This window comes from Coturnix japonica, chromosome 8 (genome assembly GCF_054131305.1).
Source record: "Coturnix japonica strain WE chromosome 8, WE-NBRP24, whole genome shotgun sequence".
Classification (NCBI taxonomy): Eukaryota; Metazoa; Chordata; class Aves; order Galliformes; family Phasianidae; genus Coturnix; species Coturnix japonica.
In genome coordinates, this window is record NC_140670.1 from 30,756,056 (window position 1) to 30,781,361 (window position 25,306).

General features: G+C 40.1%; 1 protein-coding gene and 2 long non-coding RNA genes across 3 annotated transcripts in view; 2 read left to right on the plus strand and 1 right to left on the minus strand.

The window, feature by feature from the left end:
* The first annotated feature begins 1,100 nt into the window (after positions 1-1,100).
* On the plus strand, positions 1,101-12,109 carry LOC107316251 (uncharacterized). The gene is made up of 3 exons (XR_014948817.1): positions 1,101-1,207; positions 11,187-11,296; positions 11,686-12,109. It is a non-coding gene; the product is annotated as an uncharacterized LOC107316251 (long non-coding RNA).
* A 5,593-nt stretch (positions 12,110-17,702) lies between these two features.
* LOC146760022 (uncharacterized) lies at positions 17,703-24,592 on the plus strand. Its single transcript, XR_014948801.1, has 3 exons — positions 17,703-17,875; positions 21,655-21,750; positions 22,760-24,592. It is a non-coding gene; the product is annotated as an uncharacterized LOC146760022 (long non-coding RNA).
* Positions 19,786-25,306, minus strand: part of ADAM12 (ADAM metallopeptidase domain 12) — a 149,110-nt gene continuing 143,589 nt past the window's right edge. Inside the window, exons 22-23 of the mRNA XM_015867592.3 lie at positions 23,031-23,158; positions 19,786-21,107 (exon numbers count right to left, since the gene is read on the minus strand). Of these exons, the coding sequence (XP_015723078.2) occupies positions 21,044-21,107; positions 23,031-23,158 (192 nt within the window). The 3' untranslated portion in view covers positions 19,786-21,043. The remainder of the gene's footprint in view (positions 21,108-23,030; positions 23,159-25,306) is intronic.

The window sequence follows — 25,306 nt, forward strand, 5'->3', positions numbered from 1 at the left end:
TCCCTGTTTAATTGCATGAAAACCTTGTGAGCTTGCTACTGTTGAGATCTCTGCCTCTCCCAAATGTGGTTGAAATCGGTCAATAGCACATAAATGTTCTGCAGGAACTAACAGGGTGTTTTTTGAGGCTGTTTCTCCTCAAAACCCAGCTTAAATGACATAACTCAAAGAGGTGAATTGCTACTATCCTGCATTCTTTGCTACTCATTTTCTCACGTGCAGTAGAAGCTTGTTCTCTTTAACTTCTGCAGCTGCAGCATAGGTCTGTTGCTTTCAAAATGTAGGAGGGCAATTATTCTTTGCTCACTGGTGATGAGGCTAAATGATCACTGCAGTCACTTGCAACCCGTGCCAGTCTTTGCTATGATTGAACAAGTTTGAATTTCTTAATGTACCTCAAGCTTTGTTTTGTTGTTGTTTTTACTTTTTCATACCTTCAATGGAAGGGAAAAAGCTTAAGTAGGTTACCAAGTCAGAAAGAATTTGTGCTATTTGGAACCCAGATACAGCAAAACTAACGTTCTTGTCATGATTGTGCAGGTTGCAGTAGAACATGTTGGTAACTGATTTAAATGATTTGTCTGTGCTGAAATGGGCTGTGGACAAGCTTTATCCTGATCTGCAGCCAGGTACCAATGGTACACTTTGAGCCTCGTCGTGAAGCACCAGCCCAGCAGCTCTCTGCAGCCAGCATCCCTGGCAACTGAGGAGGCCAAAGAACACAGCCAAGGGCTGGGCTGGGAGCGTGATTGAGCATTGCCTTTGTTCATACAGGCATCCAAGCAGCAGCTCTTTGCTGCTCAGTGTGCCTTGTTGCTGCAACTCAGCCATGTTAATCCAGAGCAAGTCTCTCAACTTGCATTTCTAGTCCTTCACAGTGACCTCAGGATGCCCACCTGCCCTGTCTTGCTCCCTGTTGTCCTTCTGTGTCACCTGCTCTGAACCTTCTCATTGTGTGTCTCCTGTAGGTCCACTTCATGTGTCATGAGGGACACCATGTGTGCTCCTGGCTTTGGCTTTGCTGTTGGATGAGGTGTTTTCTTCCTCATAGTGTTGCACTGTTTTCTGAGAGGGCTTCTTGTTTGTCTCCTCAGATTGCTGCCATTCCATCTTTATTGGCACAGTCTGCCCAGGGAATGGTGAGGTCACCGTCCCTAGAGATGTTCCAGACCAGCAGAGATTTGGCATTGAAGGCCTTGAGCAGCAGGTATGTTGGGATGGGCTGGGGTTGGGCTTGGAGACCTTTGAGAGCTTTTCTAACCTTCATGCAATTCTAGCAGGCCCTTTGGGATTTGTCAGATGTACTTTTTAACATAATAAGGTGGGATTTAGTTAATTATAATAAATAACAGGGATGCCCGCTGCAGATGAGTGCTTGCAGTAAATGGGGGGATGAGCTGCTGTCAAATACAGCAATAAGAACTTTGCTATTGGTTTAAATTACACGTTGTGTTCAGTGCTTATGATAACGTGTTGTAGCAGAGCAGCAAATACCATGTTACATATTCTTTGTCCTTAACAAAGCCGTGCTAATATGGGGACTCTTCAGAGCTCTCCCATTAAATCTTTGAGAGGAGGAGGATTTTCTGCACATAAACGATATAAATTAGTAGTATCAGTGGTAATATGATGCTCTTTCTTTCTTCCATTTTTCTTCCCTGGTTTTGGCAGCAGTAGTTTACAACAGTAATGAAAGTTTAAGGAGGTGACTTCTTTCCCAAAAATATCATTTAAATACGGGGCTTCAGATTAAATTTTAGATGATATTAAGTCCCCATTTCAGAGCTTTTCCATGATAAAATGGGGCAGGACAGGATGAGTGTCCTTGTATACAACACATGTGGAACCTGTACGCGCAAACCCTCTGGATTTGATTGCAGGGGGAGCAGTGCCAAGCACTCATAGATCCTGGAATTGAGGACATCACTGTGATTTATGGAGTCCTATTACTAAAAATGACACTTTAATAGTCTCTGCAGGAATATTTTTTTTGTTGCTTTTTATGCTCATATGAATATGAAAGTTCGGTGCTTGGCCAACAGGCAGCAAGTAAATGTGGAAAAAGATCCCTCTCATTGGAAGTGTGTGTTAGTATTTCTGTTGGCCTACTGGCAGCAGCGTTTAACCTTGCTTATGCTGTAACTGTATTACGTTGTTTATGGAGTACACTGTAAAACTAAAATAGAGCATCTCCCTCCTGTCCAATAGTTCTGAGTCACTCTTCTATTGTGTTTTAATTTCCACTTACGATTCTGTTGGCTGGCAAAATATTATTAGTTTTGTATTATTTTTGCTCCTGAAATATTGACAGATTGGTTCAGAACAAAGTGTTTCAAGTCAGCAACCAAAAAGCCAACCTTTAGCTCAGTGGTTGCCCAGTTTTTGAATGAGAACGTTACGTTTTTTGACCTGGAACTTTGCTGTTTACGTGCGCGCACGGAATACTTGCTTGATTCTGAGGCTTCCTTCGCACATTTACTAGGGTAAAGCTATGAAAGATACTTCTTGTTATTCTTCTCCCCACCTCAAATAAGTTAATTATTGACTTGAATTAGATTCAAACCACGAAAACATTCTCTTGTCCTGTGTAGTCTTTAATGGCCAGAGGCTGCTTTGTCATTCCAGCAGACTCTGGTACAATGTAGTCACTTTTCTGAGCTCAGCTGTGGGAATAAATGCTGCCAATGGGTCACAGTGAGTTCAGGTCTTAATACAGGTTGTTTGGAGATGCATTTGAAGTATGTTTTATTTTTGAAAAGAGAACTTGTACAGATTCTGAAGTTTATTAATCATTTATTTCCCTCCTCTCCCCAAATCAGCAACGTGGGCCATTTTAACTGGAGAAAATCAGTGTGCTTTTGTAGACACTGTCCCATGAGATCAGTGTATGGAACCAGGCTTCCTTCTGTGCCTGGGAGTCAGGTAAAGGAGAAGATGAGGGAGGTTGGAAACCTCTGCCAGAACCACCCCATCCCCATGTCGCCTCCAAAATGGGACTGTGAGGACTGGCTTGGTTTGAGGCAGAGGCTGAATGTCACAAACTTTTGGAACAAGAAAGGAAGTTCATAACGTTCTTGTGTTTTACTATAGGTATTACCAATGTGTGCTTAGTAAAACCCTTGGCTGTCTCATTACTTTCTGTATAGCAGTGTTAGGACATTATCCCCGGAGCTATCAGCCAGCCATCAGAGCTGTTTGTTTGCTCTTTGTTTGACTGTTGGCATAAGATGTAAGCTGGTGGCTATGCTGATCTTTAGCAAGTACTTTTTTATCCTAAGCTGTTTTAGAGAATGGCTGTAAGTGTTGTTTAAACACCAGGGCATCTTAAGAAGACCGATGATAGGAGGTCTAAATGGAATTTTATTCTAATTCATCAATGTTTTTCTATGTAATCGGATATCTTCATCTGCTTTCTATTCTCCTTATGTTGTAGAAAAAGCAAAGCTAGCATTTTCTTTTCAAGCTGTTAGCCTAACAGCCAGGCGTTTTTTAGGCTTCACGCCTTCCAGAGCTGGAACAGCAGGAGGAGGAGGAGGAAGAAATAAAGATAATTCATCAGGAAGAGAATAAAGGGTATTTTGCACTTGGAACTGAATTGAGATGAGGAGTCAGCGAGGCAGTGTTAGCACGGCTTGTTCCAAATGACAACAGAGGAGCCTGGGCAGGGGCCAGGCCATCTGATGGTGGTGACAAACCTGGTGGGGCTGGAGGGATGCAGGGCTGCTTGATGGGGATTCAGCTTTGTGCACTACTGGGAAATGCTGGACAAAGTCTCTTGGAGGGGACTGGTTGTGAACATTGGAGTGGCAAGGTTGTGTTTTTCTTTGAATGCAAGGGTTGAAATATGTTCGTGGCCTGAAACATGACTTTTGGGGAGATAAAATGGGACATATGGAGGGGATGTGGAGCAGTGAGAGCAGAAGGTGTGTAACGCAGTGAAACACAAATTCAGCAAGGCACCTGCATTCATGGATTGTGGTAAATAGCAGCAGCAATGTGCTTATGGGCAGAGAAGGGACCACATGGTGGGCAGAATTCCATCAGGCTGGGGCAAAGGAGCCATCATTTCACCCAGAAGTCTGAGGAGGAGCTATGGAGGCTTCCCCAATTGCCTTAATTCAAACCCAACAATGCTTTGGGATGACAAAGAGATTTGCAGAGAGGAGCACAGCTGTGTGGCTGGCAGCTGCTTGAAGACTGGCTTCAGTTTTCTCTTCAACTTTTGGCAGCTGGTGTGAAACTTTTGGACTGGTCATTGCTCTCATGGTGGCTGATAGGCAGAGAAGACTCTTCAGAATGAATTTTCTGTGTTTTAAGATATTCCAGCCTCCTCTTTAGGATGCAGTTGAAGTGGTTTGTTTTTATATTTCCCCAGTGAAACGTCAGCCCCTCTCTGAGCATTTTTATGCCACAGGTGCTCACCTTTTTCTATGAGGTTTATTCATTACTCTGTGGTTATGGATTTCTGAAGTCATAGATCAAGCAGAGTGGAAAGAGTGTGTATAATGTTAATCTAATTTACTTCTTAATATAAAAATATTTCATACCTACTTTTTTTTTGTGAGGACAAATGTGATTGATTTTTCTTCACGAGAACTCTGAAAATGCTCATTTATTTGTGCTTGCTTACCTCTCAAAAGCTTAGAGCTTACAGCTTAATAAACCTGGTGAATGCAGCACTAGAGGTAAAAACATAAATGTTGCACATTGAAGATGTTTTGTGTTAAATGCATTCTGCAGTGCCACTAAACACGATGCTGCCAATGATAGAAGTGGGGCTAGTGATGGGAAAGCAGCTTGTGCGCTGAGGCCGAGCTTTGTCTGGGCTGCTGTTGACGTGGCTTTTTCCTCTGCTCAGACACGGGGAGCTGGCGGGGGTCCCTGTGCTCTGAAAAGAGAAATTTGTTTTGTTCTGGCATTAGGAGGCTTCACTCATGTGACACCGCTTTGGCTTAGTGCCTCTGGGCTGCATTTGGTCACTGTCACTGTTGTGCTTTGTTACAGAGCTGTTGTAACAGCGGTTGTGTTGCGGTCATCTGCTGAGATCTGGGAAATCCCATTTCTCTGCTTTGGCTGCCATTTTGCCCAAGCTGTTGCAAATGTTTTTACCATAATCAGGTCAATGGGAGTTTTGTTACAAACTGAAGCGGGGTCAGACTTCATTCTTTGGCTTTTGCCTGGCAGCCGCTATTGGAGCCAAAAGGTTAAGGAAGGCCGTGTGGGTTGGTGTGGTTATGGTCTGCCAAATCAAGGCTCCTTGTTACTGCATGTACAGATAATATTTAGTGTGAATGTCAGCTTCATTACAGATGCAGAACTAAATGCTTGGCCTTTGAATTTAATGGGAGTTTTGCCATTGATATCAAGCAAGCCAAATTTTCTTCCAGGAAATGTTGATAATGTATCTGTGAGACATCTGTGGTTGGAAGAATTATGGAAATAGCTTGTTTTCCAAAAGCAGAGTAACCCCTCCTGTGGGGTCAGGCCTGCTTACGGTTTCCAGAGGCAAGCAGAAGAGTAAATGTTAGATAATGAGTGATCTCTTGATCCTGAATTTCTGTTTGCCTCTGTTGAAGAAAGCAAATGCAATTTTACGTGTTGATTAAGTGAAATAACTGCTTTATTATTTTTCCTATGTTCTCATTAACTGTTCCTCCTACTGAGATAATTTCACCTTAACTTTGAAAGTTTCCAGAAGGATAACTTAAGCTCTTTCCTTTGATAGTGGTGAAGCAGACTGCACCTTTTGGAACCATTTTGCAGTGTGTTCGGAAGGACAGTATGATTATGGCAATAAAATCCAGTATCTATTACCATAATAATTACTTCAATTAAATTTTTTAGGACCTCTGAAACAAGAGGTGAATTTAGTATGACAGCACTGTATGTGCATAAAAGGTAGCATCTTGTTTTAGAGATCAGAAAAACATTGCATGGTCTGAGCTGTTGCTTATATTTACAAATTACACACAGTCGAACTACTGAATATCGATGTTTACTTAATAGTTATTTCTACACTCTTGGTTACTTTCAGTTGTGTCCTTTATTGAATAAGTCATGAAGTTTTATGCAAGCAGAGCAACAGTCCCAGCCCTGGCAGTGTGTGATGGCTGGTGGGGATCTGCTCCAGTCCACCTGAATATGGTGAGAATCACTCATTATTCTGTTGCACAGTGGTACAAGCTCATAGACATCTGCATGTAAGTGGGGAATGTAGTGACCAGTTTATGTTCTAATTTGGGATAAAACCAAACCTGATACTCATCCTTCAACCTGCCCTAATGTATGAGTTCAGCACTGCATCCGTTCTGCTTCAGTTTGGAAAGTTGGGTTAAATTTTAACTGTGCTTGCAGAGGCTGAGGAGTGTGCTCAGAATGTGGGGGACAGAGGTCTGAAAGAGGAGGAATAGCTGAGTATCAGATAGAAAATTGCCTTCTTTCTCCTGTGTGCCTTGTTGGTCAATGGCAAACAGCAAATTGTGGGGAGACTTTCACTGTCCATGGAAAATGTGATTTCCTTGGTCAAAATGGCAAGAGGTTTTCTATTGCTTTACAGATTTTAATAATGCTTAATACTAATTATGAAAGTTGTCTTGTATAAAGCACAGCACTACTTACAGGGCAGTATTTGCTGCTGTTAAAGCATATCCAGTGGTAGAGATCTAGATAAATATTACCAACCAGTCTTGTTTCCCCTGTTCTCATCAGGAATAGAGAGGGACTGAAGCCTGTGGCACCGTATGGCTGACTCTCTGGTGTTTTCTGCCCACTGCAACTGTTTTTCCCATGCATACAGCGCTGACTTTAGATTAGTCTTTCAGAGAATTTATGTGGGGGAATTTGTCACTAGGTGGCAGAATCAGACTGTATTAGTACCACCATTTTTTTATGTTTTCTCCACTTGGCTTCTTTATAGTCTGTAAATGTCTCTATGACTGTATCAAGCATTCCAAAATATCTCTATTTTAAAACAATTTCTAATAAACACAGCTCTTTCAGAGGAGCGATTTTGTGGAATAGCAGGTATAGCCTCTTGGATGTGTGTTTATAGAAGTGTGAGCCATGTTTCGCTTTGAATTTGTGATTACTCTGCTCTTTGCTTCTGCATTTTGGAAGCATCTGAGTGCTCAGATTTGTAGATGACCTCTAAAAGGAGGCATGTTTGTTCTTCTTTGGCATTTTCCAAAGATATATAATATTCAGCTATTGCTTTAAGTACGTTTACAGAGGCATTAATATGCACAAATGTCTCTTCATGTCCAACTGCCATTTTTCATGCAAAAATGTCTAATACATAGGAAAGTTGAGGTTACTTATTTGTACCAGTGTGACCTCTGCTGCAATGGTGTAAGAACAGCTTCTGCCTCGTTAGCTGAACCCTTCTGTGAGGGGCGTGAGCAGAAGTGAACGTGCCCTGCCCTGACTGGGGATGGTGGCTATGGTAATATGCATGTTCTGGCTTTAATTTGTGACTTAGCTTCTATTGAGAAAGATCATCATGTTCCAGCATAGGTTTGACAGATGCGTCGGTAAGGGAGCAGTGGTGCAGAACTTGAGGGTATGTGATTTGGAAGGAGAATGGTTGTGTTTTGAAAGCTTTGCAGAAACTGATTTCTGAAGCATTTGGGATATTTCATGTTCATATGAGATGTTCTTTTCTGCTTTAGAGGACGTTTAAGTGTCATGTAGTAATTGGTTGTGAGCCAAGAAGGTCCTATGGAGTTTGATTTAAGGTCACTCAAGGAGCTTACGCTTATTGTCCTGTTATCTCTGTGTTCCTTGCTAGTGAATAGTACAGGTTTTAATTTACAAGAACATCCTTAACTCCAGGATTCCTTGGGCAGATTTAAAAAATAGGAAGGCTCAAAGAATTTAATGTTTTTCCAAGCAGACGTGATGGAAATCACATAATTTTATTTAATACTCAGATTAATATGGACTATAATTACTGTGTAGATTACAGCAGTCTCTAAAGGGCTCTGCAGCATAATTTTAAAGGTGAAAAATAAACTCTTACTTGATTTTGTTTCTGCTCCTTCCTTCCCTTCTATTTTTTTCCCTAATTGTTTTGGTATATTGGTGGAAGTTCAAAGGATGCGGGTGCAAAGGAAGCTCTGAACTTTTTATGCAGCTATTTTAGATGCTTTAGAAGAAGAATTTAATGATGACAGCAGAAATGTTTCCATCAATGGAAGATACAGACATGTGTGCCCTTTCCTGGGACTGTGTTAGAAAGCATTTCTATCACTTTTCAGGTGTCTAAGACGCTGCTCAATGAAAACCTTACCTCAAATGCATACTTATGGAGTGTTAAAAATGCAGTTGAGAAGGTGCTCAGTGAGAAGACACCAACTACGGAAGCAGTGTTAAACAAATAGAAGCAAGAGAAACTTCTGCAAGTGGCAGCTGTTCAGCTATCAGGAGAATAATATTAAATTCATTAGCGATGAAAATAATAAATGGTTTTCTTTTATAATTAATGCTCTGAGGCTTGAGTGATGTCTGCTTGGAATTAGGCAACTCATTTTCAAGTTCTCCAGAAGAATAATTCTCTAATTCTGCATATTGCCATGAAACCAGAGATTGCTTAAAAAATAGTAATATAACTACTTTTGAAGTATTACAGCACAAGTTGTACCCTTTATCCAGATCATTACAGGCAACATCTGACCCCAGGCATCGCCTAAGTAACAGATTTCCCTTACAAATTCTTAATCGTGGCTGGGCTGGAATAACTATGGGATAGCTACTGTGCTACTAGGTAAATTGTTGCAGAGATTTTGCTCTAGTTAAAACATGTGCCTTATTTCTGGTGCGTAGTTCATTAGCTTTCTTTTCCAACCTTTGCATCTGAGTGCATTCTGCACTGAAGAACTGAGATCTCATCATGAGTAGAGTTATAGAACGAGAGAATCATTTGAGTTGGAAGAGAGCTTTGAAGACCATCTGGTCCAATGACCCTACAGTGAGCAGGGACATCTTCAGCTCTTGTTTAGTCTCTCGTTAGATTCTTTCTAACCATATTTAAATTTCTTTGAAGCATAAAGCAAAAATCTCTTTGAGTAGTTTTGCTGTGGGTTGTTGCATTGCAGGTTGCACTGTGTCAGTTCATAGCAATCCTTTGCTTGGTTTAAATTCCAGAAAGTCTTCATACCAACATGTTGTTCTCCACTAATATCTACCTATAGACTATGTATGTGTTTCTGTATGTGTATACATACGCATGTGTATATATGGAAGAATTAAATAGCATAGGAAGGATAATTCAAGCTTGAAATAATTTGTAGTTCCACCTGTTGGATTTTTTTTGTTGTTGTTTCTGATTGACATTCAAAGTATTTCAACTCTTGTTTTTTAAGATATTGCCCACATATCCTATGCAATAAAACAGGAGGTTTTAGTTTGTATTCAGCTGGGAAGAGGTCCAATAAATCAGAAAACAACTGCTCTGTTTGAAGGAAGTTTTCTCTCCCTCTTTGGTAAAGTACAAGAGAATTCTGTTTAAATGAAGCATGCAATTTTAATCAATTGTACCCTAAAATAAATAAGACAAACAGCTGCTGCTTGTTAATTACTGAATGTCTTCACCAATGGACTCATCATTTATTCGCTGCTTTCAGTGCAGCCTTAAATTCTGTAAGTGAAGGTGCTATTGCCATGCTGTGTGACTGCTTGTGCATTTGCAACAAAGCAGCTCGGATAATACATGGAGAATTTATTTCAAAAGACAATAACCTTCACCCTCACAGATTCATTGTTTTCATCTAATGATCAGGTTTCCTGAGAAAGGTCAGATTTTATGAAACCAAGAGAAAAGCATATTTAATATTCCTAGCTGAAAGCTGAATTTCTTGGTGACAATTATACCAAACTGTGAAGTTTTCCCGCTGTAAAAGCTTCTTTTATAGAACTGTGGGCCCATGTGGGTTGGAAGGGACTTCCAGGCCACCCAGCCCAGCCTTCTGCTCAGAGCCCATCATCCAGGTGAAGCAGGTTGCTCAAGGTTGTTTTTTTCACCTCTGAAGCTCTCTGAGGATGGAGATGCCACAGATAACCCCCTCTGCCCGCAAAAAGCCCATGTCCCAGCTGCTCTGGCCCTTGGCAAGCTTGGTGAGCCTCTACAAGGCTAACTGCAGCATATCAAGATACTTGTAATTAATTTATTTTCTCAGTTCTGATGTCTTTAATCAGCAGTTCTGTATCCATCCCTTAGTTTGGGTTTTTACATGAATTGCCTCAATGAATGCACACTGGTGGCTCTGGGAGCTAGATGGCTCCCTGGGTAACCTTTATAAGGAAGTTCTTCAGAGATGTTTCAAGGAAAATATTAGACTTGAAAGTCGTTTTTAAGCTCACATAATTTGGTATAAATAGGCACATCACAATAGTGAGCAGAAGTAGGTAACAATCATTGTGCTTGATTGGCCCATTAGCAGTGATTTCAGACTGTAAAATGCAGTTTGTTTGGTTCAACTTGTTCATCTACTGACTTGGTATGTTACTGGTCACCTTTCATATTAGAAATCAAGAAGGAAAAGACATATAAGTGTTCCATACCTGTAATCTGTCTGACCCTGTCTTCACCTTCAATCTTTTGTGTTTTACTCAATCAGAACATGCCATTCCCATCTTTAGCCTTTTCTCCCTTTTCTTTTCCATACCTCTTCATCTCATCGTATTTATAATTTAGGCAGTTGTGGGCCTCTCCAGGTGACTCCAGGAATGTGCCAGTGTTGGGTATTTTGCTGAAAGGTACCTGCTTTGAGTTGTCTAGCTAGGAAACACTGATAACTATAAAATGAAAAGCCCAAACGTAGGGTCTGATTTAGCTGAGCAAAGCAAAGTCAGAAGTAATTGTCCATTTCCAGGATGTAAGTGCTTTATTTGATCATCTGTTGTCTTTTTAGAGTATTTTAAGAGTTGCTGAAGCCATTTCAAAGCCACTGAAGAAGACAATACGTGAAGTATTTTCACTTATTTGTAGTACAAGCCCTTAGTGTGAGTGCTGTGTGATATAAAGGACTGCTGACTGATCACTGTGATATAGGTCCTGTTGTTTGTGTAAGCAAGCTGGAAACCACTAAATATTAGAATACGGTATTGTGAAATACAAAGACTGGCGTGCTACCGGTGGTAGGTTATTGCTGTGCTGCTGAAATGAATTTGCCCAACTTTGTATTCTATAGGAGAACTGATGAATAGAGAACAGCTCCTTCAGCTGTTGGTGTGCAGGATGAGTTGGCGGCCTGGAATACTTAGCAGAAAGGACAGGAGATGCTCAGGTCTACTGTAGCAGGTTAGTGTTAAATATATAGTGTCAATTTATGTTATTTGCACTATAATTAGTGTTACAGCTTTAATATTAATATAATATCTCTGTTATTTACATTGTAATTGCCACAATAATGTTTTAATACTATAAATGACGTGTTACTGTACTCTTTCAAATTTCATTTAGCAGTATACTCTGAGGCTGTATATTCTTTTATGTATTCAGCTGCTATCTGCAGACTTATCTGAAACATACTCTGTTTTTTCTTAATGAGTTTTATTATCCACTTGTGAAAACACTGAAGGGAAAGCAAACAGATGTCCATCAGAAGAGTGGAAGTGGGAAGGTATATTGTATTTGTAATGCATGTTTGCTGCATAGACACTATACAACGCATATATTTGTCACTTCAGGTCTTCTAGTTCCCTCCAACCTGGCTGGAGCTGCTCGAACTGACAGTGAAGTTGGTTGGCATTGGCTTGTAGGCTGCTTGGAGAGGACGGTGATTTGTAGACAGGTAACGAGGAGTTGAGGAATGAAAACGTGCATGAGAAAATTGCGTGCCTGTGCTTCATGTCTCTGTTGTGGAGGAAACTGGGGTTTGGTAACAGTTTCTGGGCTATTACTAAAGGTCATCACCATCCTGTACATGAAATAGCATTGGCTGCTGGCCCTATGCCTTTAACTGCAGACTCTCGGCTTCTGGCATCGCAGTTGTCTCTTACTCTATAAACCCAAAGAGATACTGATTGCTGCATTGTTTGACACCCATTCACCCCTAATGGTTGGCAATCACAGAACTGATGACTGTGGGGAGCCTGACAAACCTGATAACCTATATTTGAAATCCATATTCCTTCTGATTACTTTTTTTTTCTTATTTTGGCTTTCTTTTTTTCTTTCCCCAGGGCTCTGCTCACCCATAGGAGTCATTTGTCCTTTGTGCAGCTTGGTGCTTCTCAGTAATACGTTCTCATGTTCTTGTACAGTCCTCATCTCTCATATTCTAGTGGGACTGCTTCTGTAGGGCTTTCCATGGAGAATGCATCTTTTGACTACTTGCTGTTGAGTGCCATCCATGCTGCTGGACAAATCATACTTGTAGCTTAATTCCCTTTATTTACTTTCTTTTCTTCATATTTTGTGTATGTATTGACTTGGTGCAGAATGATTTGTATCAGTGACAGGCTAAGCCGGTGTAATATTGTATTTTGAGTCACATTGTGCTTTGGTATATCCAAGACAACAAGCCTTTTCATGGGATTTTAACCGTAATGTAGCTGATGCTTTGCATATTCATTTCCATGGTGGTTGGTCTGCTTCCTGGTGGGATAAATATACCCTCGCGCTGGGAAAAGCACTGTGATAAATACAAATTATTTCTCATTTGAAGAGTAAACAGAAAACTACAACCACGGGTAACTGGGGCTTGGTTTTGAAGTGATTGACACAGGAATTTTGTTTGTCCAAGCAGTGCATTGAAGATTCATTAGTTGAGAGAGTCCTATGGTTTTGTTAATTGTAACTTCTGAGAGAGAACTGCAGATAATCAAGCACCAATCAGCGTTGGGTCTTTCTATAATACACGGGACCAGAAAGGATACTTCTCTCAGAAAAAAGAAGGGTTTCTGCATCAACATAGTGAGGTTTTTGGAGCATCTGTTCAGCTAATAGGAGAGAAATCCCCATTAAATTGAGGACTCTGCGTGAGAAAGGCATCAAAGTGTGCCCTGTAATAGCAGGAGGTGTGACTCAACAAGCTTAAGGTTCACTTTAAGTCATATATACATATATATGAACATATAGTATCATGTGAAATGTGCAGCAGAATAAAGGGTGATAGTAGCAAAGTTGACACAATATCTGATTCTTTTCCTAATTAAGAAAATAAGAAATAGAATATTTCCTTAGCGTTATTATATTATGGATATTTCCTTAGCATTATTATATTAATAATATATACTGTCTTATACAATATTATTACTCTATTGCTTTATAGAATCATAGAATCACCAGGGATCAAGATAATGCTTGATGGGAGAGCTGATGGAGACATTAAACAGCTGGTGAGAGCTGTTCCACACTCACACTCTTGACTAAATTGAGGCAAGCAAAGAACTATCATGGAATCCTGTCTGCTGGTTTTATTTTAGTGCCACTAACCTCCAGCAATAGGCAGTACAGAGATGTAGGAATAAGCCTCTGGGGAGCAAAAGCATCTTAAATATGTTTGCTATTTAAGTATGTAAAGGGTGTTTTAAGAATGTACCCAAGCAGAAAGAAACCTATTTTCAGAGCCACAGTTTGTATCTTTTGAGATAGAGATCTGACTCCAGGTCCTTAAGGTTTTGATAGTTTCCAGCTGACATCTGGAGACATAAAGATAATGTCCTTGCACCAGATCAGGAGATGAGAATTCAGTAGGAAGAAGGCTGGTGTCTGGTGTAAATTTGGGTGTTGTAATGACATCCCCTTCTGGAACTGCTGAGTAGTTAAGGCAATAGAAAGTCAAGAGCGGAGCATGGATCTCTTGGCATTTGTTTTTGTGCTCTTATCACTTGTCTTTCTGTCCTTTGAAGTGAGGTGACCCTCTGAGGGATTTCAGAAAGCTATGAGCAGTACATTAAGCTTTTGAAGTATGTTCACAGTGTTATTCCCTGTCTTTTCAATGTCAGGTATCTTCATATCCCTCACATTCTGCCATCAGGCTGCCACTGGTACATTTTTACTCGTCAGAAGTTTACACGGTAGTGAATACATTTAATATTCTCTGAGCAGAGACAATGATGTCCTGGGTTTGCAGCAGGCTGGTTTCTTTTTCTTCTGTGTTTTTGATGTTTCAGCCTCGTGGTAGGTAAGTCCCCGAGATCACAAGGTTCTTCTCAGGAAGCTGGAGGTCTGCAGGTCCTGTAGCTCCCACTGGCTGCAGATGGAGGACACTGTCTCTTTACTGAATGGATAATGAATGGTGGCTGTAAGGTAGGTGTTTATCTGTACATTTTGCATTGTCCTGAATGCTAAGAGGTTAGTCTTAGTCTTTTACATTTGTGTTAGAATCACAGAATGCCCTGAGTTAAAAAGGAACACAAAGATCATTTGGTTTCAACCCTGTTACACAGGCAGGGTCACCAACCTCTAGACCAGGTTGCCCAACTCCACATCCTGCCTGGCCTTGAATGTCCTGCAATGGTACGTTTCTGAATCCTCTGGATAAAAGTATTGTTGCTGCTTATTGGGCACTTATTGCCTGAAAGAACAGTGACAGTGATGTGGTTTCAGAAGACTAAAGAACAGTGAAAATGTCTGAAAAATGGGGATTTATGTGAAACCCTGCCAGTTTTATGGGAACAAACAGAATAACCTCTAAGACAGCATTGCCTTTCATTGCAGTGGTTCTGTAATTAGACCTCTTCTCTTTAGCTTTATTTCATTAATGGGAAAATAGTAGTTTTTTAATAGAGAACAAGGGATAAGGGAATTTGTCGTATTAGTAGCTGATAATGGATTTGAGAGGGAGTCTAAAACTGGAACTGTAAAAGTATGGTATTTGCTTTTACCTGCAGGCATCTATGAAACAAGAGATGGGCAGAATTGTCTTGTTTTGGTTTAACATTAGAGACACAAACATGCATAAGTGAATGAAATTGGACATATTTAGTAATGGCTCAATAAATATTAGCAAATGGGTGGCACAATTTAATCAGAGTGGTTGCAGTTGATAAGGTGCTGAAAAGCTCTGATTGAGACTGCTGGGAGGCTAAATGAAAAGCTGAAGATTTGGAGATAAGGATTGATGGACATAATGTTATTATAATTGGGAATAGTAGAGAACGTAAAGCACTGAGAAATTAAATTGATGACCTGTAAAACAAGCTTAGATGAAGAAAAAATCAGGTTGATAAAAGCTCCTGCAGGCAAAGCACAGGGCAAGAGAAGAGAGTGTGTTGGATAAGCTTAAATTTTGCCCAACTGCTTTCTTAAGTAGTTGGGATAATATGGATTTGGGAAGTGTTGTAATAGTGTAGGTGTCAATCAGAATCTCTGTTCTATGGAGATTTGACATTCCCTTGAGAGCACTGCAAACTGTATTTAAGCTGCTACACATGAAATGCTGCATTCTTTTTTTTCTTCTCTGTTGCTTCACTCTGATCTTCAGGGCTTCTCATTTCTTTCATGGTTGCCCCTCTAGTAAACCAAAAATCAGCATTTCTTATCCAACGTGGCATTAACGCTCATCTTCAGGTTTTTCAGGGAGTCATTTCTTCAGCTCAAATCATGAGCACAATCCTGGTGCAGCAAAGTGTTCTGCTGTGGGATCAAAGGATATCCACTGTATCAGGGCATCGAGTATTCCTTCAGGAAAGCATAGTAGACTCCAATTAACTTGATTTATCTCTGGGGGCAAAAAAAGTGTTCATCTTTTTGGCTTTCAGAATGGAAAAAGTCATTTGCAACTCTACCAGAAAAACAATTGGATATAAATTACCTGGGGTCATCCAAGGCAAAATATCACTTTGCTCTGTCTGCCAGTGACACTGATGGGGAGGTGAAATGAGTTCCCACTATTGAATTCTACTCAGAAAAAGGCACCGTTCATTTTAAAGTAAAAACATTATTTCTTTTCTTTTAGCTTAGCCTAGTATTAAATAATATCTTAATCTACTTTAAAATATTGTACTGTTGTACATAGAATATTTTTCTGTGTAGCGCACTCGTTCTAACTCATAAGGCAACTCATTAAGTAGAGGGAGTAATATTTTTATGTCGAGACAATCTTAATAGCAGACCATATAGATTGCATGGAAATAGAGAAACGGTGAATAACTGTTACAGAGTCGTCGTGTCATTATCAAATTGCATTAAATTTGCACAGTGGGAAGGCAGCTTAGAAGGTCATAGAAGGACACACAGCTTTGGGAACAGGATGTCTGAATGTTGAGTTGACTCATCTAAAGCATCGTTATGTATTTGATGGTTTCCTTCATACTGTAGCAGAAAATAATGTTTAATACTGTGTTGCCATGATGTGTTCTTTATTTGTTCTCAGCTCTGCCTGTGTTTGCAGGACAGTCAGTGCAGCCAGTGGCTTTCTGAATGAGGTGTTTGCATTGGTTTAATATGATGTGCTAAGGGCAACATCAACCCTTTTTCAGTGCTGTTAAACAGAAGGAAAATACTCTTGCTGTATCTGCATATGCAAACAGCAGCAACATGCCAGTGTAAAGCATGTGAAAGCAAAGGCAATCTGTTGCTTTTTCTTTCTTTGGTAGATGAATTTGAAGCGGGGAGAACTTACATGAAAGAAGATGTCCTTTTTCTCTTAGCGTGTTGTATTCTTGTGAAAACTCTTGCATTTTCTTAACTATATGGGTGATTATGTAGGCAGAGCACCAGCGTAATTAAGAATGTGCTTCTGGAGAGAGAATACTTAATAATAAGCAGACAGCTCAGCTACTGCATTCTCAGATTGTGTTTGCTTGAAGTAACTTCAACTGGAAGATCACACAAGGAAAACACATGTACCATAGTTAAAACACACAGCATTGGTGAAAACCAGGGCAAAGATGGTGAGAAGCCAACTAAGGTTGGCTGAAGGGTTTGTTGTAAATGAATGGCTTGTAGAAGCAGTGTGCTGGTATTCCCACAGAGCCACACGTTCTGTCACAGCACGTTGAACATTAAAGTTATTTGCAGTTCTTACCACTGCGCCTTTTGAAACTAAAGGATGCTTTGTGTTTTCAGACAAACTCTACTTATTTTTACTTCTAGAGGGGAAGGAAAAAGAGAAGATGCTGGAAATGGAACAAATCTTTGTTGTGAGAATGCCATTGGAATTCTACTTCTGATCTGGCTTAATTCAAAGAGCTCAAAACTTGATGTCAACGTGTTTTCTTTAACACTTCTCTCTGAAGGGATTCTGTTGAAGGGGCAGCTGCCTGCGATGCTTGGGATGGCTTACATCTCTGCATAGGGAATGGTACATTTATCTGGAAGTCTGGGCTGTGTTAGTGTTCCTGAGTTTGTAAAACTGCATTTCAGAAAATGAATTTCTTTCCTGCCGCAAGGTGAGTTGTTAAACTAAACAGTGCCATTATTTGATTGGATGCTATTCAAAAGTAATTAATGCTGTGTGCTGAAATGATCAGAAGTCAACGAAATTGAAACTAAGCAAAAAGCCACATTTCTGTTTGGAAAAGCTCTTTGAATATACTGTGGAATTGGGGAAAAAAAAAATCTTGCTGCAGTGATAATTGATAGCATTAAAAAATATCTATGAATACTGAAACTGAGAGATGTGATGGTGAGGGAGAGGGTAAACATACCATTTTCTTGTTGTTTGCTGAGTCTTTATTCATTTTTCTGTTGTGGTGTTTTGTACTTACTGTTCCATTCATTAGCATAATGGCAGCATTGTTGTGTGCTGCTTTAGGGACAGCACGTTGTGTTCTCTGGATCAGGAACGCTGTGTCTCCTGCTGGGCATGGAGGAGGCTGAAATATGCCTATGGATGAGGAGACATCGGCATGCTCTGTTCATTGCCCAAGAAGAGAAATGGATCACCTCAAAAACCTGAGGGCTTGGAGGATGCTGTTGTTTTTGAAGGTAAAAGGAAAAAATGGAAGAAGCTTACAGTGCTCAGATAGACGAATGCATTACAACAGGGCTTAAAGCCTGTGCTGACAGTACTTGAAACCAGATGCTATGGGTCCACACACTGAACGGCCATCAGAGAGCAGCAAACGTTGAATAGCCCACATTGGTTTATCTGTGGTGATTTGTTTGCTTGCACTGACTGTAAGAATGTGAAACCATTCATCTGGTTTTTCACAGTGGAGTTGTACATCTGCATGTCTCATCCGGAAGACACTAATTTAGTATGAAAAGATGCCAGTCAGCTCCTGCTCACATCCTATGGGGTAATCTGCACCTAACAAAGGAGACGTTTCGATAGCTTGGCTTTGCTTTCTTTCTTATTGGCCTGTAGTATTTTGTGCTTGAATATACATGAATGTAATTGCATATCTGCTGCTTGCAAGGATTCCAGATTATACTGCTACTTTTTGTGTTCTTTCTCCTCACTTTTACTCACCTTGCATTGTGTCAGTAACTACATGTTGTTGGTTCCAGGGCACCGTGGTTCTTTTTATGGGATGTTTGGTTTTGTTTGTCTGTTTCAAACAGAAAACCGGGATTTCTCTACCCAAAAAGCAGAACTCCCAGGTGTTGGCCATGTATAACATAAGGCAGTAATTCCTTTAGATAGTATGTACACGTAACCATATACTGCTAACTGAATATCTAAGCTTATTTTAGAATAGCATTGAGAGTTAAAAAATTAGGTGGATTCCTTCTAGGTGGTGATTGGCTTTTAGTAGCTAATTTGCAGCATGTTTAAATGCATCTACTTTTTTGGATTGCTATTGCTTTGAGAAAGATCAAGTATTAAAGAAAGCAGGGGGTATTTTTGGTCGCTGATGCCCAGTTGATCCCAGACAGCTCTACTGCAGGAGCTGAGGATATCCCCTCCCACCCAATCCATGGTCAGTGGATGGACTTTGCCATCTCCTTCCAGCAGCAGAGGTGGAACTGGTCAGGGTGTGTTCTGCTTTCTGTTGACTTATGAATGCAGCACAGGTATGGGGCACAAGTCAATGAGAACATCCAGGTGTTTTAATCTAAAAACCACACTTGTTTGCAGCATCCCCAGATTATAGGGATGTTGTTACCTGAATGCTCTTCTATAACATCTCAGTTGCAGCATAATGACACGTACCTTTCTTTATTTCTTCTGCTGCATCAGGTAATAACATTGCTATTGCATATACAAAATATATTCTAATTTCAGAAAAATCTTGTGACTGTTTCCCTGCACATGCTTTATTTTGTTCTTTACACCATAATGCCATAGGTTGCACTTCACAGACTCCTAATTATTACTCTAATGTACACGCGCTAAGTGGTGCCATTAAACTTATGAATTCCTGGTGCAAATAGCTACTAAGTAATTTTCAGTCATTTAATTAAGTCATTACCTTTGGCTATTTACAATTTCACCTTTCCAGTGGTTATCAGAAAGACTTTGATGCAGCACGATCACTTGCTATTCTAAAAATGGAGTGTTCCAACAAGGGAATTCAGGTCATGTGTCTGCTGCGTGCATCCCTTCCCATTTCATGCACACATTACTGTTGTTGTGAATGAGTCAAAGCATTTTAAATACAAAATGTCTCAACTACTTAATGTTCATCTAAATGTTCTCAATATTACCTGGAAATTTTGTTTTCAACTGCATTTCCAAGCCCAGGATCAGCCAACATCCTCCTGCTGTAGCAGCTCTCCATCTACAGAGCACCTGTGGCAATGGTGTGGCTGCTTGTGTTCTCTTGTGCTTTATTTTGCTATTCGTTAACAGATGAACCTGGTTTATTTTTGATTTTTTGGTTTATTTGTAAGTGCCATGTTGCTATAATTGGGTATAAGTGGGAAAATTAAATACGATTACTGAAATGCTATCCAAGTTTCTATTAATGCTTTTATTTTTGCTTAAAAAACAAAACAACTCCAGGCAATGAGTGAACTAGTAAGTGTAAGGTAAGACCTTCTTCCTCCTCTGTTCCAACTGGTATTTGTAAGTTGTTTCTATTACAGCGTATGTGAAACAACGGTGTTCAGCAGTGCTACTGAGAAAGGTACCAAAGAGATGAAATTCTGTCTCCATGTCTTAAGCAAACCAAAGGCAATGTTCTAAAATACGTATTTTGATTTCAAAGTTAAGAAACCCAGAGCAACATTTTAAGAAGTTAAATACATAACAGTAGTAGATAGGGAAAAATACAGTTGATAAGCAGAGCGATGAGGCAAAAGAAACTAAGTATAATAGTTGATTTTTAAAGAAACACGTTAATTCTTTGTCATGCTCGGCATCCCCCCACCCCTTACATGTAGTGTGTCTTCAGTCTAAGCGGTACAGGTATGCAACATAGTGAGATGGTACTACCTTGCATGGCATAGGTTGAATTAAGTAATCAAAAAGGTAATGACACTGGAAGGCCTGATATCTGCATCGGTATGTGCTAGTCATGTTGTGTCTGAGGAAAATGAGGTCAAAAACACAGTTATGAGAGATATGTACAGTACTTCTTCACGAAGAGAACTTGTCCAAAAGACAGACGTCCTCTTTCAGCACAGATTTCTCGACGATTTCAAACAGTAACATGAAAAATGAGATTACAGTACAACTGCTAACGCTGAGAGACACTTTGGTAAGTACCGCTGGGTGCAGATATCAGGCGTTTCACCATGTTCCAGCTGCTTTCCCCTGACACGTGTTGTCAAGAGTTTGCTATGACCTACTGAGATTGAATTTTCCACGTGTTTGATTTATCCATGAGTATCAGCATTCCTTATAGATGGAAACTAAACACCCTCTATAGGACCGATAGAGCAGAATTATTCAAGTTCACTGAAATATTACAAAAAAAGGCTTCCTTTTTAGGAAAACTCAGCTATGGTAAAAATATCTACTACAGTGCACTGCACTGTAATAAATATTCAACATAAATTAATAATTTACAAGTACCTGAGCAAGTATACAGAGCACCATAGCACAGCACAGCACCAAAAGGCAGTAGCTCAGAACTCTTAAAAAATAATGCTGTTTTAAACATTAAAAAGTCTAAGTATTGTCATAAAAATGAACTCCAGCTGGAGTTGAAAGATAGTGCAAACTTCTGTCTTCACTTTTTATAATAAAGCTGTCCGATTTCCTCATCATTTCACATCAGCAGCTGCATTGCTGGACCTGGGTACCGGCGGTGGATGCTTGGGAGCTGGTCTGTGGGGAAGAGAACAGCAAATTGTTGTTCAACCTTTTGTTAGGTCTCCGTGCCAGCACTGTGCTTGAGTCATGACAATGGCAGCACCTCATGGTGAGAGATATCCAAGCTGACTTTGGGCAATACTGTGAGGCTGCACTGCTGAGACAGTCACCCTATGTACCACCACACATAGCCTACAGACGCACACATGCCATCATGATACAGAAGTGGCACAGCAGCCTCCTCCTCAGAGCACAGGTTTTAAATGCTGCCTGGCCAGGTTCAGTGTTTCAGGTATTGTCCTTCATTTCTTTGGGTGCTTTTCAACTTTGCACGCCTTCAAAAATGCTACTTCACAGAGTCTGAAACAATGGCAGCAGTCATCTGGAGATGCTGTTACTTCCAGGTTACCCTACTGGAAGACACAGCCAGGAAGCTTAATCAAAGCACACACTCTTGAAGTCATTTTGCTAGAAGTATTAGAAAACTAACTTGACTCTCTTTTCTGAGCAATGTAAAATGCCTCAGTAGAGGCTTAAAATAATACTTTTATCTTCCTTACAGATCACCAAATCACACAGGAGTCTCAGAATTGTAGGGGTTGGGAGGAACCTCTGGAGATCATCCAGTCCAGCTACAAGTATTTGTAGGAAATTTGGGGTAAGGAAGTAACAATTACTTTTATTTTTGTCCAAAAGCAATTGGAATTGCTGTATGAACAACAGTTAATATCAGTAAAGTCAGAAATTCTGGGTACAGAGAGAGTTGTATACAAGCTGTAAGGGGAAGCCATCCAAGACTAGATACTGATTTTGAGAGATGGAGAAAATGAAGATACTTATGAAATACTCTGTTAGAAGGTGGTAAATAATCTCCAGTTGGAGGAAAAACTGTAAAGGTGTTAACTAGATAGTGCTCAGATAACGTGGTAATTCTGTCTTCCTCATAGAGCAATACCGTGGCACATGGTATTGTGTATGGTTATTCTGTATGGTAACTTTGGGCAGTTGGGAATAGGAAAGCATGCTGTAGGAGAAATACAGAAGGATTGTGAGAGCTTCCTGTGCTGCTGACTACTATGTGTCCTTTTATTTACATGTATACTTAGATATTTGTAAATATACCAATATGCTTTTTCCTACATAATGGAACCTCCTGCATTGCTCATCCTTTCATGTTGAGTGATACTACACTTCATTACCATTATGGAATGGATTACCTTCTGATAGCTGTGAAATATAAAAGAACAACAAAATCTCTTTACAAGCAGTGCCTGCCTGTAAAATATATTTGATTTAGTGAAATAATCCATATACAGAACTTGCAAACTTGCATGCATTGTTGAGCCTTTAAATCTTGATTATACTTTTTTCCCTCTGCAGCTCTGGTAGGGATAATCATTTCACTTCTAGATTGATTTTTATTATTTTTAAATGCCAGGTTTTGCATGCATACGAATCTTTTGGTGAATATTTGGGATACTATTTTTGGATGATATAATGTTCTGCTGTAAAATGCGCAAGCAGAAAACTGCTTTTATTGGTGTCTGACTTTAAGAGCAATGTTGAGTTCTCAGCCTAATTCTGTAGGTGGGATGGCTCAACAGGACTTCTCTGCAAGAGGTTATTTCTTCTAGAAACTGAACTTACTGACTGCTTTCTCTTACAAGGAATAGAAAGAAGAAAATGGTCAGTCAAGCCATTCTGTATCATATCTGTATCATAAATGCTTTCAGTCCTGCAGAAGTCAATGCAACTGTGCCAATATACTCCGGGTGGAAATCAGACTAATCCCTGGCTTTCCTATGAGCAAACAGATGTTTTGTGTGTACCACTCAGCAACAGCTACAGCTCCTCAGAGCATGGAGGATCTGCTCTAAGATATTTCAGACCTGTCAGTGCTGTGCTACAAATCAAGCCATGCGGAGGAGGAGAACCAACCTTGCAGGAGCAACGTGAGGCGGCGCTTTTGTGAGTCCAAGCCCTGGAGTGCACATGCTGTTATAACGAGCTTTGTTCAGGGGATCTGCTGGTAGAGGCTTCCGAGGAGGGCTTGGCTTGTGGTTTTCCTATAATAAAACAGAAACTTATATTAAAGCCGGTGTTACAGATATATCATATCCTTGCTCTAGCTCAGTGGTTAAGTTCAGCGTGGTTGTAGACACATTTAGGTGAGCATATTGTAGCGTATTTCTAATAAGGAGGCATAGAAATCTTTCTATTTTAGGGATTTGGGGTTTTTATTATTTATATTAGAGATGCTGTGTGCATCAAAATTGGAATTTCAGATTACTTGGTGGCAAAGGAAGAACAGCGTAGACTGAATACATACAAGAAGATATAGGGAAAAGCAGCGGGACTAGCAGTGACATTAAAATACAGATTTAGATGAGCATGGATGCAAACTGCTCAATTCCAGTTTGAACTGGGAACATCTGTGATTCTTTCGTTGTTGTTGTTTAGAGATGCTGCTGTGCTTTCTTTCCATTCAGTGGAATTATATGATTCATTAATAGGGAACAGAAGTCATGTGCTGACAGACATGAGCTCATGTCTCTTCTGTGTGGTCCCTGAAGCCATGCAAACAGGGCAGGGTGTCTACTTGTGGTCTTCATTAAGAAGAACTGGGATAGATTAACTGACTTGTTCAGGTCACACAAAGACTCTCCAACGTACCCCAAATCTCCAGATCCAGCTGCTATGGATCTCACCACGCTTTCTCTAAGAACAATGCACAGGGTAATGGTACTATTCCCTGTTAGTTTGCTGTAAGTGGTCGACCAGGAAGAAACAAAAGCTTACAGGCATAATTTAAAGATCCCTTGAAAAATGTAATCAAAACAGATCCTTAGAGGCATGAATTACTCATGAATAAAACACCACTTTTCACCATTTGTTTTGAACATCCCTTTGTTTTCTTACTTTGTGTTTTACTCCTTCAGAAAGGGAACACAGGGTGACTATCAGTAGGCATTCTAAGAATAAATTAAACCAAAAGAAAGTGGGGAATGAAACTTTCTGAGCAGCACAGAGCAACCAAGGACTAACAAGACTCTATGATCTTAAGGTTGGAGAAGATCATGAAGATCATCTATTCCAACCACTGACCCATCACTGCCATACCCACTAAACCAGACCCCTCTGTGCCATGTTGGGTGCTTTTTTTCAACCATTTCTTTGGAAGAAAGCTGGCTGGAATGGCTAACCCATGTCTGCTGAGTTTGGACATCTCACTGTCTGGACTTGGCCATGGAGTGAGCATCTTCCATGGCTGAACACAAAGGTAACCCTGAGTGCCTTACCCAAGTGTATTCTTTGGGTTCTCTTAGCTGAACACCTGATTTCATTCCTGACCGACCAAATGGGGCTAGGAGATTAATACTGACTGTGAACCTGGCCCCTCAATTAAGTATGCTTGTGTTGTGAAAGCACCTGAAAGAAGCAGCTGTTTATTAGTTTAGTTAAATATTAAATATTGTTAAATATTAAACTTGGCAACTGTTCATTTGCTGCTTCGTTTGTTTATTATTAAAACTATTTTAATTAAATCTTAAAGGGATTTTTACTTAGAAGTAAACAATTCATTGCTTTCTCGATGGCCACTAGAAGGGAAGAGACTCGTCTTACAGCTCACCTTGTACATTGTACCTTATCTACCCACTGCTCTCAGCCAGAGGCAGAAGGAAAGGAGCCTGTGTGCAAACACAGCTCTCAGAGGAGAGAAGCTGAAGAAGGCTGATATAAGCAACAGAAACACTGAATGGTTTGGGGTACTCTTCTTCAGCGGTGCATTGCAACACCAGGCACCTGGATGATCGATATAAATGGTGTAGCAATGATTTTTAAAGTATTTCCTCTTGCCCTGCTGGATGTGGTTCCAAGCAATCGGTTCAGATGCAATACAATACTTCTGATAGCATCTACATAAATTAGACCCAAACTATTCTAAAGCTAATTTACATCCTCTAAACTTTGAGGGGGTAAATAACTAACTTGGGAAGAAAATGTTTTCTTCCCATGCAGTCATTTCTGTATCCCCAGAGTATAAAAAGCAGTTATTTCTGACAATCTTGAATTATAATTTTTGAAAGAATGTACTCCTGCTCGTTCTCTAAAGTTGCCTTGAGTTGATTCCATGTTTGTCATGCTTCTGTTTCATACAGCAACTGAAAATTGAAAACATTGTTATTTTGCTTGATGGAGTTGCAATTAATTTC